Raw genomic sequence first — 13,791 nt, forward strand, 5'->3', positions numbered from 1 at the left:
GAAGAAGACACCAAATGTGAACCTCTGATTTACACACACACACACACACACACACACACACACACACACACACACACACACACAAATAAATAAATAAATAAATAAATAAGCAAATTATCAGGCAAAATGTGTGTGATTTATTTTAAACCATTTAAAGGAAGTAAGCCAGGTGTGGTGACACATGCCTTTAATCTCAGCACTCCAAGGTAGAGGCAGGCAGATCTCTGTGAGTTTGATGCCAACCTGGTCTACAGAGTGAGTTTCAGAACAGCCAGGGCTATGTGGTGAGACCCTGTCTCAAAAAAAAAAAATAAAAGAAGTGTTTAAAGCAGTAGAGACAGCTCTTGGGCGATCCAAATTGTAAACACTGGAATGGGGGGTTGGGTGGGGTTTTTTAAAAATTATTATTATGAAAATTTTCTTCTCATGCACACAGACAGTCATGCCTGAAGTTTTTAAGGTCAGCACGTAACTAAAACTTTCCAATGATGCTGCAGGATCTGGTTAAATCGGGCTAGGTTGAATTTACAACAGGAAAATAAGTCCCTTAACCATCATTCCCCACAGCAGAGCCGGGAGTGGGGTGGGGTCTAGAGTGGGAAGTTGGGGCGTGCTCACTGGCTCCTCTTCAGGAAGGAGTGCTTCAAGAGCTGGAGAGCAGAAGGCCTCTCGTGCTGGTCCCTAAGAGGGAGAAAACACATGAGAAGCAGCACACAGTCACGTGACCGCTACCAAGCTCGGCTTGAGTCTGATGCACACTATAAAGATGGTGGCACAGGGGCTGGGGAGATGGTTCAGTTCAGTGACCACCAGCTCTCACTGCTCTTGCGAAGGTCTATAATTCAGTTCCTGGTACCAGTACCGCCATGTTGGGTGGCTCACAACTACCTGTCGCTCCAACACCAAGAGATCCGATGCCCTCTTCCAGTCTCCTCAGGCATCCACACATAGGGTAAACAATTAATTAACTAAAATCAATTAATCTAATTAAAATAAAGATGGAGGCACAACTGCTGATCATCCAATGGACTGGCTTGAGCTTCAACTCCAGTTTTTAGCTGTAATCTCAGGCAAGTGACACAAACCTTGCTCCCCTGTAAAGTGAGGATTAACAATACCTATAGACTGGGGCTATGTGCTTGTCTAGCACACACAAGGTCCTAGTAATGCACAAATTGGGCTTGGTGCTCACCCATCATCCAGCACTTAGGTGGAAGCAAGAAGATGAGAAATTCAAGGCTATCCTTGACTAAGCATAAATTTGTAGAGCTTGAGACCATCCTGGGCTACATGAGACCTTGTCTCAACTTTTAAAAAATTTTTAAAACCTAACTCATTGGAAGAATTAAATAAATATGTAGCTTAAAAAAACAACTCACTGGGTAGTGGTGGCACATGCCTCTAATCCTAGCACTCAGGAGGAAGAGGCAGGTGGATCTCTGTGAGTTCGAACCCCGCCTGGTCTACAGTGTGAATTGCAGAACAGCCAGGGCTACACAGAGAAACCGTGTCTCGGAAAAACAAAGAATTCATAGTTTAAGACCTTTAAAAGTAGGTATTTATACCGTTTGGGTGTGTCGATTTGTTGAGACAGGCTTTCATGTATCCCACGATGACCTTGAACTTCTGATCCTTCTACCTACATCCTGAGTGCTGAGGCTACAGGCATCCAGCACGCCCAGTGTGATGCTGGGGATCGAATCCAGGGCAAGCACTCTGCCGACTCAGATACACCCCCAGCCCTGATACAGAACTCGGAATGGGCCCCACGTTGTGAAGGGAAGATACACCAGGTATCTTCTCCCTTCTCTGACTCTCTTACCTGGTCAGGCACAGGCGCACAAAGTCTGCAGCGGATTCTGAGAATCGGTCAGGGAGAGGAGGCATTAGGCCTCTGTGGGCTCCAATGTAAAACATGGCTGCCATCCTATCCATGGAAGCCAGGGGAGGCTTCCCAGTGGCCATCTCAAACACGGTACAGCCGATGCTCCATATGTCTGATTTCCTTCCATAGCCAGACTCATTGATGACCTCAGGGGCCATCCAGTATGGCGTCCCACGCATGGACTTCAGCATGTCACTGTGGGTACCGTTTAAGCCTGCCCAGGCCAAACGCTTGGCACAGCCAAAGTCAATCAGCTTTATTGTTCCGGTTGGCATGAGCATGACATTGTTTCCTTTGATGTCTCGGTGGACCACACAGTTCTCGTGGAGGTAAGCCACACCTTGCAGGATCTGCCTTGTGTATTGACAGAACACCGTCTCGGGCAGGGGCCCGAAGCGGTTTATAATACTAGAGATGGAGCCACCAGGGACAAATTCCATGAAGATGCTCACCGTGTTCTCCTCCAGGCATGTCCCTAGGTAAGCCACGATGTTCACGTGCTTCAGTGCCTTCAGCAAATCCACTTCCTCCTGCAGTTTCCGGTACTCTTTCTCAGTAGCCAATTTGTCAGAAGTGTCCAAGGCCACCTGCTTTACGGCTATGAGCTGCCCTAGGCTGGTAAGTCCGCAGTAGACCTACAAACAAGCCAATGCATATTACTAAATTTACGATAGAGCAATGTGTTCAGAAGTGCCGTGCCCTGCGCTTCCCAAACACTTTCTCGACTCTCAAATCAGCCCATCCCCAGCTGGATGACTCATAGTTAAGCCAACTCTGCATCGGAGATGGCAGTGAGCAAGGATGATGAACAGGTGGCACGTTGATTTATAGTCCCATGATTAGATCAATACAAACTGATCATCATCCCCTCCAGACATGCATTTTTAGATAAGTTTGTATGGTTTTTTGTTTGTTTGTTTGTTTGTTTACTTGTCTTGCTTTTTAAAAAACCAGATATCGGGCTGGAGAGATGGCTCAGAGGTTAAGAGCACTGCTTGTTCTTCCAAAGGTCCTGAGTTCAATTCCCAGCAACCACATGGTGGCTCACAACCATCTGTAATGAGATCTGGTGCCCTCTTCTGGCTTGCAGGGATATGTGCAGACAGAACACTGTATACATAATAAATAAATAAATCTTAAAAAAAAAAAATCGGATATCTCGGCACATGTCTGCATCTTAGCCCATGGGGGCTGAAGCAGGGAGATCTCAGTCAGTTCAAGGGCAACCTAGTCTAAGTTGCAGGTCAGCCAGGGCTACATAGTGAGACCCTGTCTGGAAAAAAAAAATGGTCTTTTTATTTTCATTTATGTAATTATGTATGTATCTTATTTATATGTATCTCTTTGTGTGTGTGGACAGAAGAGTTGTTGGGTCACCTAGAACTGGAGTTCCCGGTGGTTATGAGCTGCCCGGTGTGGATAGATGCAGGGAATGGAACTCAAGTCCTCTGGAAGAGCAGGGTATGCTTTTAACCGTGATCCAGCTCTCCACCCTGCTCTTGTTTTTTGAAGACCATGCCTTACGTAGCTTAGGATGCCTCAGACTCATTTTGTAGCTGACGATAGCCTTAAACTCCTGATCCTTCTTCTTTTTTCTCCTGCATGCTAGGATTACAGTGTGTCTCACTACAGCCAGCAGGAGTCAGATGTTTGTGTGTAGTTGTGTGTGCGAGTGGAAGCTGGGGGCTTGACATCCAGTGTCTCACTCAATTGTTCTCCTACTGATTTATTTATTTATTTATTTTGAGACACAAAGTCTCTCTCTGAACATAGAGCTCCCTAATTAGGTTAGCCATTGAGCCCCGGGGACCCTCCTGCCTCTTCCTCTGCTCTGCTGAGATTGTAGGTGCATGATAGAGCAAAAGCACCCAGTTTCTGTCGAAGCACCGGGGATCGAACTCGGCTCCTCGTGCTTACGCTTTACAAACCGAGCCGTCCCTCCAGCCTGCCATGTACGATCTTTTATCAGTTTTCCTTATCTATAAAGCCGATAGAACATTTGCATCACCTATTTCTCCGATGAGAATATCAGATGCTGGTCTGGGAGAGAAGGCCCCGGGGCTAAGTCAGAATGAAGCTCTCTAGCAGAGAGGGAAGCAGGTCCTGCCGCCCCCCTGTAATGTGCTCTAGGGGATTTATCTCCTCTTCTTGTGCATTCCTGAAGTGTCCCCAGCTAGAGACTCCACAGATCCACCTTAGGGTTAGTCTGTTCTTCACCTGTCTATTCAATACTCTTTAGACCACCAAAACTTTAGGGGGTCCTTTATGCAAGTCCTCAAACATGAAGAACAGCACTTGACTTTGCCCCTGTGTGGTAAGTCTTCCCATTTCCAGTGCTGTGTTGAGCCACGGGAGGGAGAGATTTCTTCCCCAATGGGCTTATGATGATGGTTAGAATTGACCGTCAACTTGACAGAATCTAGATCGGTCTAGGAGACACACATCGGGGCATGTCTGTGAGGGAATTTCTACATTAGGTTAATGATGCTGGGAAGGGCCATCCTGAACGTGGCTGGAACCATCCCATGGGCTGGGGTCCTGGACTGAATAAAAAGGGAAAGTGAGCTGAGCACCAGCGTCCATCTCTCTGCTTCCTGGCTGGGTGCCCTGTGCACAGCCGCCTCCCCCTCCTGCTGCCTGGACTTCCCCATCATGATGGACTGTGCCCTCAGACTGAGCCAGAACAAATCACTGTCTCATTAGGTTGCTTCTGTCACGCATCTTGTGGAAGCAATGAGAATAGTTAATGCAGGGCTTGAACTGGGAATGAAGAGAGGCTGGAAGTGCGATGGGTCACTGCCTGAGAGCAAGAGCCAGGGGGAAAGCCTGTGAGACAGTCGATCTTGAGGAAATGGTTAAGCCTCTAAAAACATCAAATCAACTCCACACCTTTCCAACGCGTCAAGAAAGAAAGGTATTCCCCCTGAAGCAAGTTCGGGTTTGTGGCTTCCAGCTGAAACTGTTCTAAGTACAGGCAGCAGGAAAAAGGACAGGTAGAGAGTTCTGGTTTCGGGGTTCAAAGTGGACTTACTGTGCCATATGCTCCTCTCCCAAGGATCTCACCCTTGGTCCAGAATATAGCCTCTTCATGTTTTAGACTCTTGTCAGAAAGTGTCTTCTTTTCATTTGAGTTAAGAAAGTTTTCCTCCTTGTCATATATCCTGAATCCATTAATACACCTCTGGGATAATGAGAAAAAAAGATCATTAAACTCTGATTTGTTATGGGGAGTTGAGAACACCAGAGATCTGTCTCCTCTTCCTCCTCCTCCTTTTTTGAGACAAGGTATCAAGTAGCCAGGCTGGCCTCCAACTTACTATGTAACCAAGGATGGCCTCAAACTTCTGACCCTACTGCCTTTATGCCCCAAGTGCGGTGACTACAAATGGTGCGTCTCCACATGCAGCCCGGGGCACCTGTGTGCAGCCCACCACACCTGAGTGCAGCCCAGGACACCTGTGTGCAGTGTAGGACACCTTCATGAAGCCCAGGACACTTGCATGTGGCTTACCACACCTGTGTGCAGCCCAGGACACCTGTGTGCAGCCCACCACACCCATGTACAGCCCAGGACACTTACATGCAGCCTACTACACCTGTGTGCAGCCCAGGACACTTGCATGCAGCTCACCACACCTACATGCAGTCCACCATACCTGCATGCAGCCCACCACATCCATGTGCAACCTAGGGTAGCTATAAGTATATATGGCCCAATACAAAAATCATAAACTTACTTCAAACAAAATGGGGGTTTAGTAGCTTGTTTGTTTGTTTGTTAAGCAATTGTGAGGCTCTAGAGCTGACTGTCAGCTTTGCCTGTAACTGTCTGGTGATCATTGGAAATTATCTGCCGCTGATTGAAAGTGTCATCATTGAAGAAAACACTGACCTACTTAAGTAAATAGTTTTGTTGTGTTAATTTACCCCAGGTGATCCCAAGGCCAAGAGTCAAACTAGCTAAATTCCAGAAATAAGACCACAATGAGACCTGGGGATTTGGCTCAGCAGGTAGAGCGCCTGCTTAGCATTCACAAAGCCCTGGGTTCCAGCCCCAGCACCACACAAACCGGGGAGAAGCAGGAGGTTTACAAGTTCAAGGTCTGGAAGCCTACACGGGACTGACCGAAGTCCTCTGCACGTATGTGACAGCTGTAGTTTGGTCTACTTGTGGGTCTCCTAACAGTGGGAACAGGGGTTGTCCCTAACGCTCTGACTGGTTCTTGGGGACCTCATACTGGATTGCCTTGCCCAGCCTAAATACAAGGGGAGGTGCTTAGTTTTATGGCAACTTGATATGCCATGCTTTGCTGATACCCAAGGGAGGCCTGCCCCTTTCTGAACAGAACGGATGAGTGGATTCTGGAGGAGTGGAGGTGGGGAGGGAATGGGAGGAGAGGAGAGAGGGGAAACTGCGCTCGGGATATAAAATAAATAAATTAATTTAAGAAGAAAAAGAAGTTCAAGGTCATCCTCAGCTACATAATGAGTTCAAGGCTAGCCTGGGCTACAAGAGACCTTGTCTCAAGAAGAAAAAAGACACAGTAAAGAATTGTAGCCTAAGCCTGGCTGTGGTAGCACACACCTTTAATCCCAGTACTCTGGGAGGCAGAGCCAGGCGGATCTCTGTGAGTTCCAGGCCAGCCTGGTCTACAGAGCGAGCTCCAGGACAGACAGGGCTACACAAAGAAACCCTGTCTCAAAAAACCAAAAAGAAAAAAATTACTATTTGGGGTTTATGATTCCTTATTTAGGAATAAGGATTTTAGGGGCCAGCAAGAAGACTCAGTGCAGTGGTTGTGGCCTCATATCGGATATTCGCATTACGATTCATAGCAGTATCAAAATGACAGTTATGAAGAAGCAACAAAATAACGTTATGGTTGGGGGTCACCACGACATGAGGAAGGGTCACAGCATTAGGAAGGCTGGGAACCACTGACTCAGGAGGAGGCTTTACGCCTGACGATCAAAATTTGATCCCAGGAGCTGAAATGATGGAAGGAGAGGTTACCCGAAAGCATCCTCTGACTTCTACCCATATGTCATGTCACATGTGTGTGCACTCATGCACCTGCAAGCACACACACACACACACACACACACACACATACACACACACGTATCCTCTGACTTCTACCCATATGTTATGTCACATGTGTGTGCACTCATGCACCTGCAAGCACACACACACACACACACACACACACACACACACACACACACGCACACGCGCACACACACAGAGTTAAAATCAGGGTTTTGACCAAGATCGTCTCTGGGGTCCTTTCCACCCCACTGCGCCCCTGATTCTACTCAGACAGACCTGCAGTTTGACATTTGTCGTCTCTCTGTCCAGTTCTTCGATGGTATTGCCTCTCCTGCTGAAGACGAGGTTCAGGTTTCCGGCATCTGCCTCGTTTGTCATTACTTGGCAAGAAGAGCTGTTATCTGTCTCATCGAGTGCTAAGAGTTCTTCAACTAGACAGCCTAGCAACTCGTCCGTCAATTCTTCCTTCTTTCCCGGGTCTAAGATTTCTTGGGAAGTCCTTCCAAATGTTCCATATGTGACAGAGTTATTTTCTAGGCTATCCTGATCCAAAGAGCGTGTCCAGTGTTGTTCTGGCGGGGAAGGTACGCTTTCTGGGTTCTCGTGGAAAGAGAAACTTGAAAAGCTCACAAGTGTTTTAGACTTCTCTGAAAGGCTGTCGAATTCTAGGTAGTCCATGGACATCTGGCCAGCATTTACTTTGTCAAGAGGTTCTCCATCCCGCTTTTCTGGTGACACACGATGCTTGCCTGAACCCTCGTTGCTGAGCACAGCCCAGCTGTCTTCTGAAGGGACGAGCAGGGTCTGGTGGTACAGCTCCTCAAAGTCTTTCAGATCTCCAAGGCTTTGGGTGAGTACGTCACCGTCATCCTCCGCGCACTCCTCCGTGAAGATTTCTTCAACAATGGATAGATCCGAGACAGGAGCGGTTTCTTTCTGTTGGGGGGATTGCTCAGGGATCAGCGTCAAGTTCGTGAGCTGAACTTCGTCCTCGGGAGACAGAAAACCTCTTCCTGGAGATTTCACCTGCCAATCTGGTTCCGACACAGCCTCCTCCGCGTGGCTACCCACCGCCTTGCAACCTTTTTCTTTGGAAATTAACCCTCTGTGCTTTGGCTTGAGGCCAAGTGGAGGCTTTGGGGGCTTAACATGTGGCCTCTTCTGAAGAAGTCTTGCTCGGCCATTGCTGCTTCTGTCGCTTTGGGAAGACTGGCGTTTGCTGGTGACGCATCGGCCCAGGGGAGCTGTGCATACCTCACGGTGATGTCTGTGTTCGAGCCTTTCTGCCTCTCGAATGTGACTGTAAATAGGAGTCCCAAACATCTCGTAGATCCCTGGTCCGTTGGAGGTGGAATTGATTTCTTTGAACATGTCACTATACTTCAAGTCCAGGAAATGCAGGCTTGGACCTGTTGCTTCATGCGAGAGGGGAACACATGGCTTCTTTATACCTGAATTTTTACAGATTCGAGGAAATGCTTGCTTTTTAGGTTTCTGGGTCTGATGCACTGAGTTCTTCTTTTCTGTCAGAGGCGCTCTCCTTTGAAACTTGGGGGATGGATGAGGTCTGGGGTCCATAAGTTCCAAAGCAGGGAAAACTTGAGTTTTTATGCTGCTTTTATGCCTGTTGGGTTTAGTGGAAGCTTGAATGGAAACCGTGAGATTAGGAGGTGGTCTGTTTCTTGCCTTCGTCCTTGAATCCAACTTGGCTCTATGAGCATTTGCCTGGAGTTTGTCCTGTTCTCGTTGAGCAAGCATGTTGAGATTGTTGCTGTTCTGCACCAAGGGCTTTCTCTTTTGGAGGTTGGCTTTGGCTGAGGCTGGCTCCTTGGGTGTCCCTTCTCCAGGTAATGTGATTTGGGCCAGCGGCACCGTCCCATTCATCTCTGGTTTGGTTGATTCCTCTAGTGGCATGTTTTTGTTCCGTTCCGTGTCTCTCTCACTTTCTGGGAGCTCTCCAGCACAGCCATCGGAGTCCACACCGGAGGCGTGCTGAAGAAGGCTGAGCTCTTCTAACACAGTGTGCAGTTCCATTGCTCCAGCTTGGGGTAAAGAATTGCTTTTGGAATCGGGAACTTTCTCATTTCTGACCTCTTTTTCCTCAGCTGGGGTTATTTCTGCATCCGAGGCTTCCTGGAGCTTGCCGAGCATGGTGTACACAACTTCGGGATCTTGTTCCCCACACACTCTAACTGTTGAGCCCTCTTGTTTTCTTAATGAAAGACACTGGGAGTTCTCCTCCCCTTTCCTCTGGCGCCCACTGTCCCTTTCCCTCTCCGTGGGAATGTTGCCTTCCTCAACACTCTCACAGGAAACCACAGATGGCCCTTCTTCCAAGCCAGAGGTCCCAGTCTTGTCCCACCCTTCCATTTCCCGGGGTCGCCAGCTCTCCGCCACTCCCTCCTGTCTTCTGGGATGGTTCACCTTCCGGAAAGAGCACATGTTTCTAGACCAAATGGCACTGTCAGAAGCCCTGAGGGTCTGTTCTGCTGGTCCTTTCCATGTGACTCCGGGATGGTTCTTTGATGAACTAAGCTCAGCTGATCGGCTAAGAGGCTCCAAGAGCTTAGGGCCCGAGGGGATGAGGCTTAGGACTGTTCTCTCCCTGGGTCTTGGGAACTTGTGACTTTTTTCCGTATCAAGGACACAAGACCTCATGGGCAAGAGTGATGGTGGTGGCAGAGGAATCTGAAGAGAGAGAAAGAAAGCAGTGAATGCGGAAAAATACCTAAGTACCACATTCACTGGTTTAAAGACAGAAAGTTCTTTAAAACAGTGAATGCAGAAAAATATCTAAGTACCACATTCACTGGTTTAAAGACAGAAAGTTCTTTTTTGTTTGATTGTTTTTCTCGAGACAGGGTTTCTCTGTGTAGCTGTGGCTGTCCTGGAACTCACTCTGTAGACCAGGCTGGCCTCTAACTCAGAGATCCGCCTGCCTCTGCCTCTTGAGTGCTAGGATTAAAGGCGTGTGCCACCACCTAGCTTAAATCAAAAGTTGTCATACTCACTTATGGAAAGCCTTTTTAAAGTATAAAGCCACTCTAAGATCACATTTTTTTTTTTCAGAATTGGGGATCAAACCTGTGCATACTGGGTAAATCTCTACATCCAGCTACATCAGTACATCAACAGGCCAGAAAGATCATAGTTTTTAAAACCCAAATCTGTCACTGGGGGTGGAGCTTAGTTAGTAGAGTGCTTGTCTGGTTTGCACGAAGCCCTGGTTGGATCCCCAGCAACATATAAGCAGGGCACCAAGTGGACATCTATAACCTCGTACTGGGGAGGTGGAGGCAGGGGAACCAGGAAAGGGTAAGGCCATAGACTATGTACAGCCTGGGATAAAGTACTTGCCAGTAAATAAAAAAAACAAATAAATAATACATGCAGAAAGAAAATAAAACCTGAATCAGGACCGGCAAGATGGCTAGCTGGATAAAGGTGCCTGCCACCAAGTCTGATGATCTAAGTCTGATTCCTGGGACCCCTATGGCGGAAGGAGAGAGCTGACTCCCCCAAGTTGTCCTCTGATTTCTACATGTACATAGTCTCCCCCGCTCTCTCTCACACACACACATGCAAGCAAATTAAAAACAAATACGTTAAAAAATAAATCTCAAAACTTGGAATTTGGCTCAGTGGTATAGTATATACTTAGCATACACGAAACCCTAGGTTGGATCTCCAATACCAAAAATGAGGGGGAGAAAACAACATAAAATTAAAATACGATCCTTAGTACCTTTTCAAAACCAAGATTAAGCGACTCTTTTAAAAGATACAATTAGGGGCTGCAAAGATGGCTCAGGGGTTAGCAGTAAGGATTGCTCTTGCAGAGGACTCAAGTTTGGGTCTCGGCACCCACGCTGGGCGGCTCACAGATGCCTGTAAATCCAGTTCCAGGGGACCTGATGCCTCTGGCCTCCTCAGGCATGTGCGTGCACACAGCATACATACACAGATGTATATGTGTAAACACAATTGAAAATAACAAAGCTAATCCCTTTTTAAAGCTAACATTAGGGGACTGGGGAGATGTCTCAGTGGCTGAGTGCTGGCCGCTCTCCTGGGGCAGCATCCATAGTGGCTTACAGTCTATAATTCTAGTCCCAGGGGATCTGACACCGGCTTCCGGCTTCCACAGGCACCAAGCATGCACATGGTGCACAGACATAAATGCAGACAAAATGCTCATATTTATCATTTTTTAAAAATCAAAGCTGAAATTTATGTCAAGACTCATGGTTTTATATATATACATCATTATATATATATATATATAATTTATTTGTTATTTTGTTTTGTTTTTTGTTTTTTGAGACACTTTCTCTGTGTAGCCACACTGTCCTGGAACTCACTCTGTAGACCAGGCTAGCCTCTAACTCTGAGATCCACCTGCTCCTACTTTCCAAGTGCTGGGATTAAAAGGTATACGGCACCACACCAGCTTAAATGTTAAGTTTTAAGGTGAAAAATGTTTTCTTTCTCTTTTCCTTTTAGTTTCCAAATGATTGATTAAGATGTTTTGAAACCCTCTTGAGATCACTTCAAACTTGTTGTCACATGTTGGTCACAGTCCTTCTATGACTGATGAACTCAGGGTTTGTGGAACAGAACGCTCCTCATTGCTTTGCCGAGTTGTTTGGTTGGGAACAGCTTTAGACTTGGAAAATCAGTGACCCTATGAGCTGGGTAGGCTGCTCAGTTGCTAGTGTTTTCCCAGAATGTGCAAAGCTCTGGAAATCCCCAGCAATCCACAAACTGGATGTGGTAGTGCCTGCTTGTGATCCCAGGACTCTGGGAGTGGAGCCAATGGATCAGGAGTTTAAGGTAATCCTCAGCCACATAGCAAGTTTGAGGACAGTCTGAACTGCATGACAACCCCTAAACAAACAAGAACAACCTCAATAGCTTTGAAAAAAAAAAAGATTTATTTAATGTCTACGAATGACCGCTTTGCCTGCATGTGTGTATCTGTGGGAATGTTGCCTTCCTCGACACTCTCACAGGAAACCAAGTGCATGCCCAGAGGATGTCTGTTGGATCACCTGGAACTGGACTTCCAGAGGGTTGTGAGCTACCATATGTATAATAAACACTGAGCCCAGGTCCTCAAGAGTGACAGGTGCTCTTAAGTGCTAAGCCGTCTCTCCAGACTTCTCCTGTGCCCTCCAAACCATTTCAAACTCAGCTCGTTTTAATTAGTACTAACCTCTAGGGGGCAGTGTAATGCAAAGTATAGCATTTCACTTTGGGCCTGCTAAGCTATAAAGTCCTCAAGCGGGGGTTTCTTTTCTTTGTGGTGTTTTCTCATGTATACAAACTCCATACCTAATTCTATCAGCTTATTTATAGACATGAATTGTTCATAGTGATTGAGAACTAGAACTTGAGTTTTCAGTTGTCCGCTAGGTGTAAGCAGGTAGGAAAAAGACCCAAATATTAGACATTCAGGTGTTAGGTGATGCATCTTCCCCTCGATTTTATTGCCTGAATCTTCCCCCCATTTCTCAAAAGTAGGAAATAAAGAATGAGGGGATGGCTCAGTCAGTAAGGTGCCTGCGTTGCAAGGGCGGACACCTGAGTTCAGTCCCCAGGCCCCACATTTAAGAAGCTAGCCATGGCAGAACAAGTTTGGAGTCCCAGGGTTGGGGTGGGGGTGTAAAACAGAGCCCTGGAGTTTGCTGGCTGATGACTCTAGTATAATTGGCCAGTGTCTCAAAAATCAAGGTGGACGGTGCCTGGGAAACAACACTGGAGGTTGACCTCTGGCCACATGAACACCTACACACACACACACACACACACACGCACGCACGCACGCACGCACGCACGCACGCACGCACGCACACACACACACACACACACACACACACACACACACGAGAGAGAGAGAGAGAGAGAGAGAGAGAGACAGACAGACAGACAGACAGACATACAGACAGAGGCGTCTCCCAGTGTTAGGAAGTCCCTTTCAAAAGCATTCTCACATGCTGATGCACAGGTATACAAGCAGGTATCTCTCATATGTTGATGCACAGGTGTAAGGTATCTCTCATGCTGATGCACAGGTGTGCACAGGTATCTCTCGAATGCTGATGCATAGATATGCATGGGTATCTCTACTGTGTGATACACAGGTGTGCACAGGCATCTCTCATGTGCTGATGTACAAATGTGCACAGGTATCTCTTACATGCTGATGCACAGGTGTGCCCAGTTATTTCTCATGTGCTGATGCACAGGTAGGCTCGGGTATCTCTCCTGTGAGATACACAGGTGTGCACAGGCTGATGCACAGGTGTACACAGGTGTTTGTCATGTGCTGATGTACACATGTGCACATGCATCAGTCATGTGCTGATACACAGGTGTGCACAGGTGTCTGTCATGTGCTGATGTACACATGTGCACATGCATCTGTCATGTGCTGATACACAGGTATGCACAGGTATCACTTGTGTGCTGATGCACAGGTGTGCCCAGTTATTTCTCGTGTGCTGATGTACAGATGTGAACAGGCATGTCTATGTGTCCTAGGACACTGAAGGCCAGGAGAGCTGAGAAAACTGAGCAATAACAACTATCTTTCCAGAAGCTTTCCCTTTAAATTACAGAGGCAGGAAAAACTCTCCCCCATGGGGTTAGAGGTGAACGGCAAAGAATTATCTGGGGTTTGGACAAATGCAAGGTTGAGTGGTGTGGTGAACCACACACCCCTTTCATTCAGCACTCAGGAGGCAGGGGCAGGAGGAACTGGATCTCTGTGAGTTTGAGGCCAGCCAGGGCTACATAGTGAGACCCTGTCTTAAAAAGTTAAATACATAAACAAAGAAACAGACAAACAAGAAGA

At 47.1% G+C, this 13,791-nt stretch overlaps 1 protein-coding gene across 1 annotated transcript in view; it reads right to left on the minus strand.

The window, feature by feature from the left end:
- Positions 1-118: 118 nt before the first annotated feature.
- The window catches only part of Map3k19 (mitogen-activated protein kinase kinase kinase 19), a 41,357-nt gene continuing 27,684 nt past the window's right edge, over positions 119-13,791 (minus strand). The window contains exons 11-14 of the mRNA XM_042258043.2: positions 7,212-9,623; positions 4,917-5,066; positions 1,823-2,520; positions 119-681 (exon numbers count right to left, since the gene is read on the minus strand). Coding sequence (XP_042113977.2) covers positions 615-681; positions 1,823-2,520; positions 4,917-5,066; positions 7,212-9,623 — 3,327 coding nt within the window. The 3' untranslated portion in view covers positions 119-614. The remainder of the gene's footprint in view (positions 682-1,822; positions 2,521-4,916; positions 5,067-7,211; positions 9,624-13,791) is intronic.

Source organism: Peromyscus maniculatus, chromosome 11 (assembly GCF_049852395.1).
Source record: "Peromyscus maniculatus bairdii isolate BWxNUB_F1_BW_parent chromosome 11, HU_Pman_BW_mat_3.1, whole genome shotgun sequence".
Lineage (NCBI taxonomy): Eukaryota > Metazoa > Chordata > Mammalia > Rodentia > Cricetidae > Peromyscus > Peromyscus maniculatus.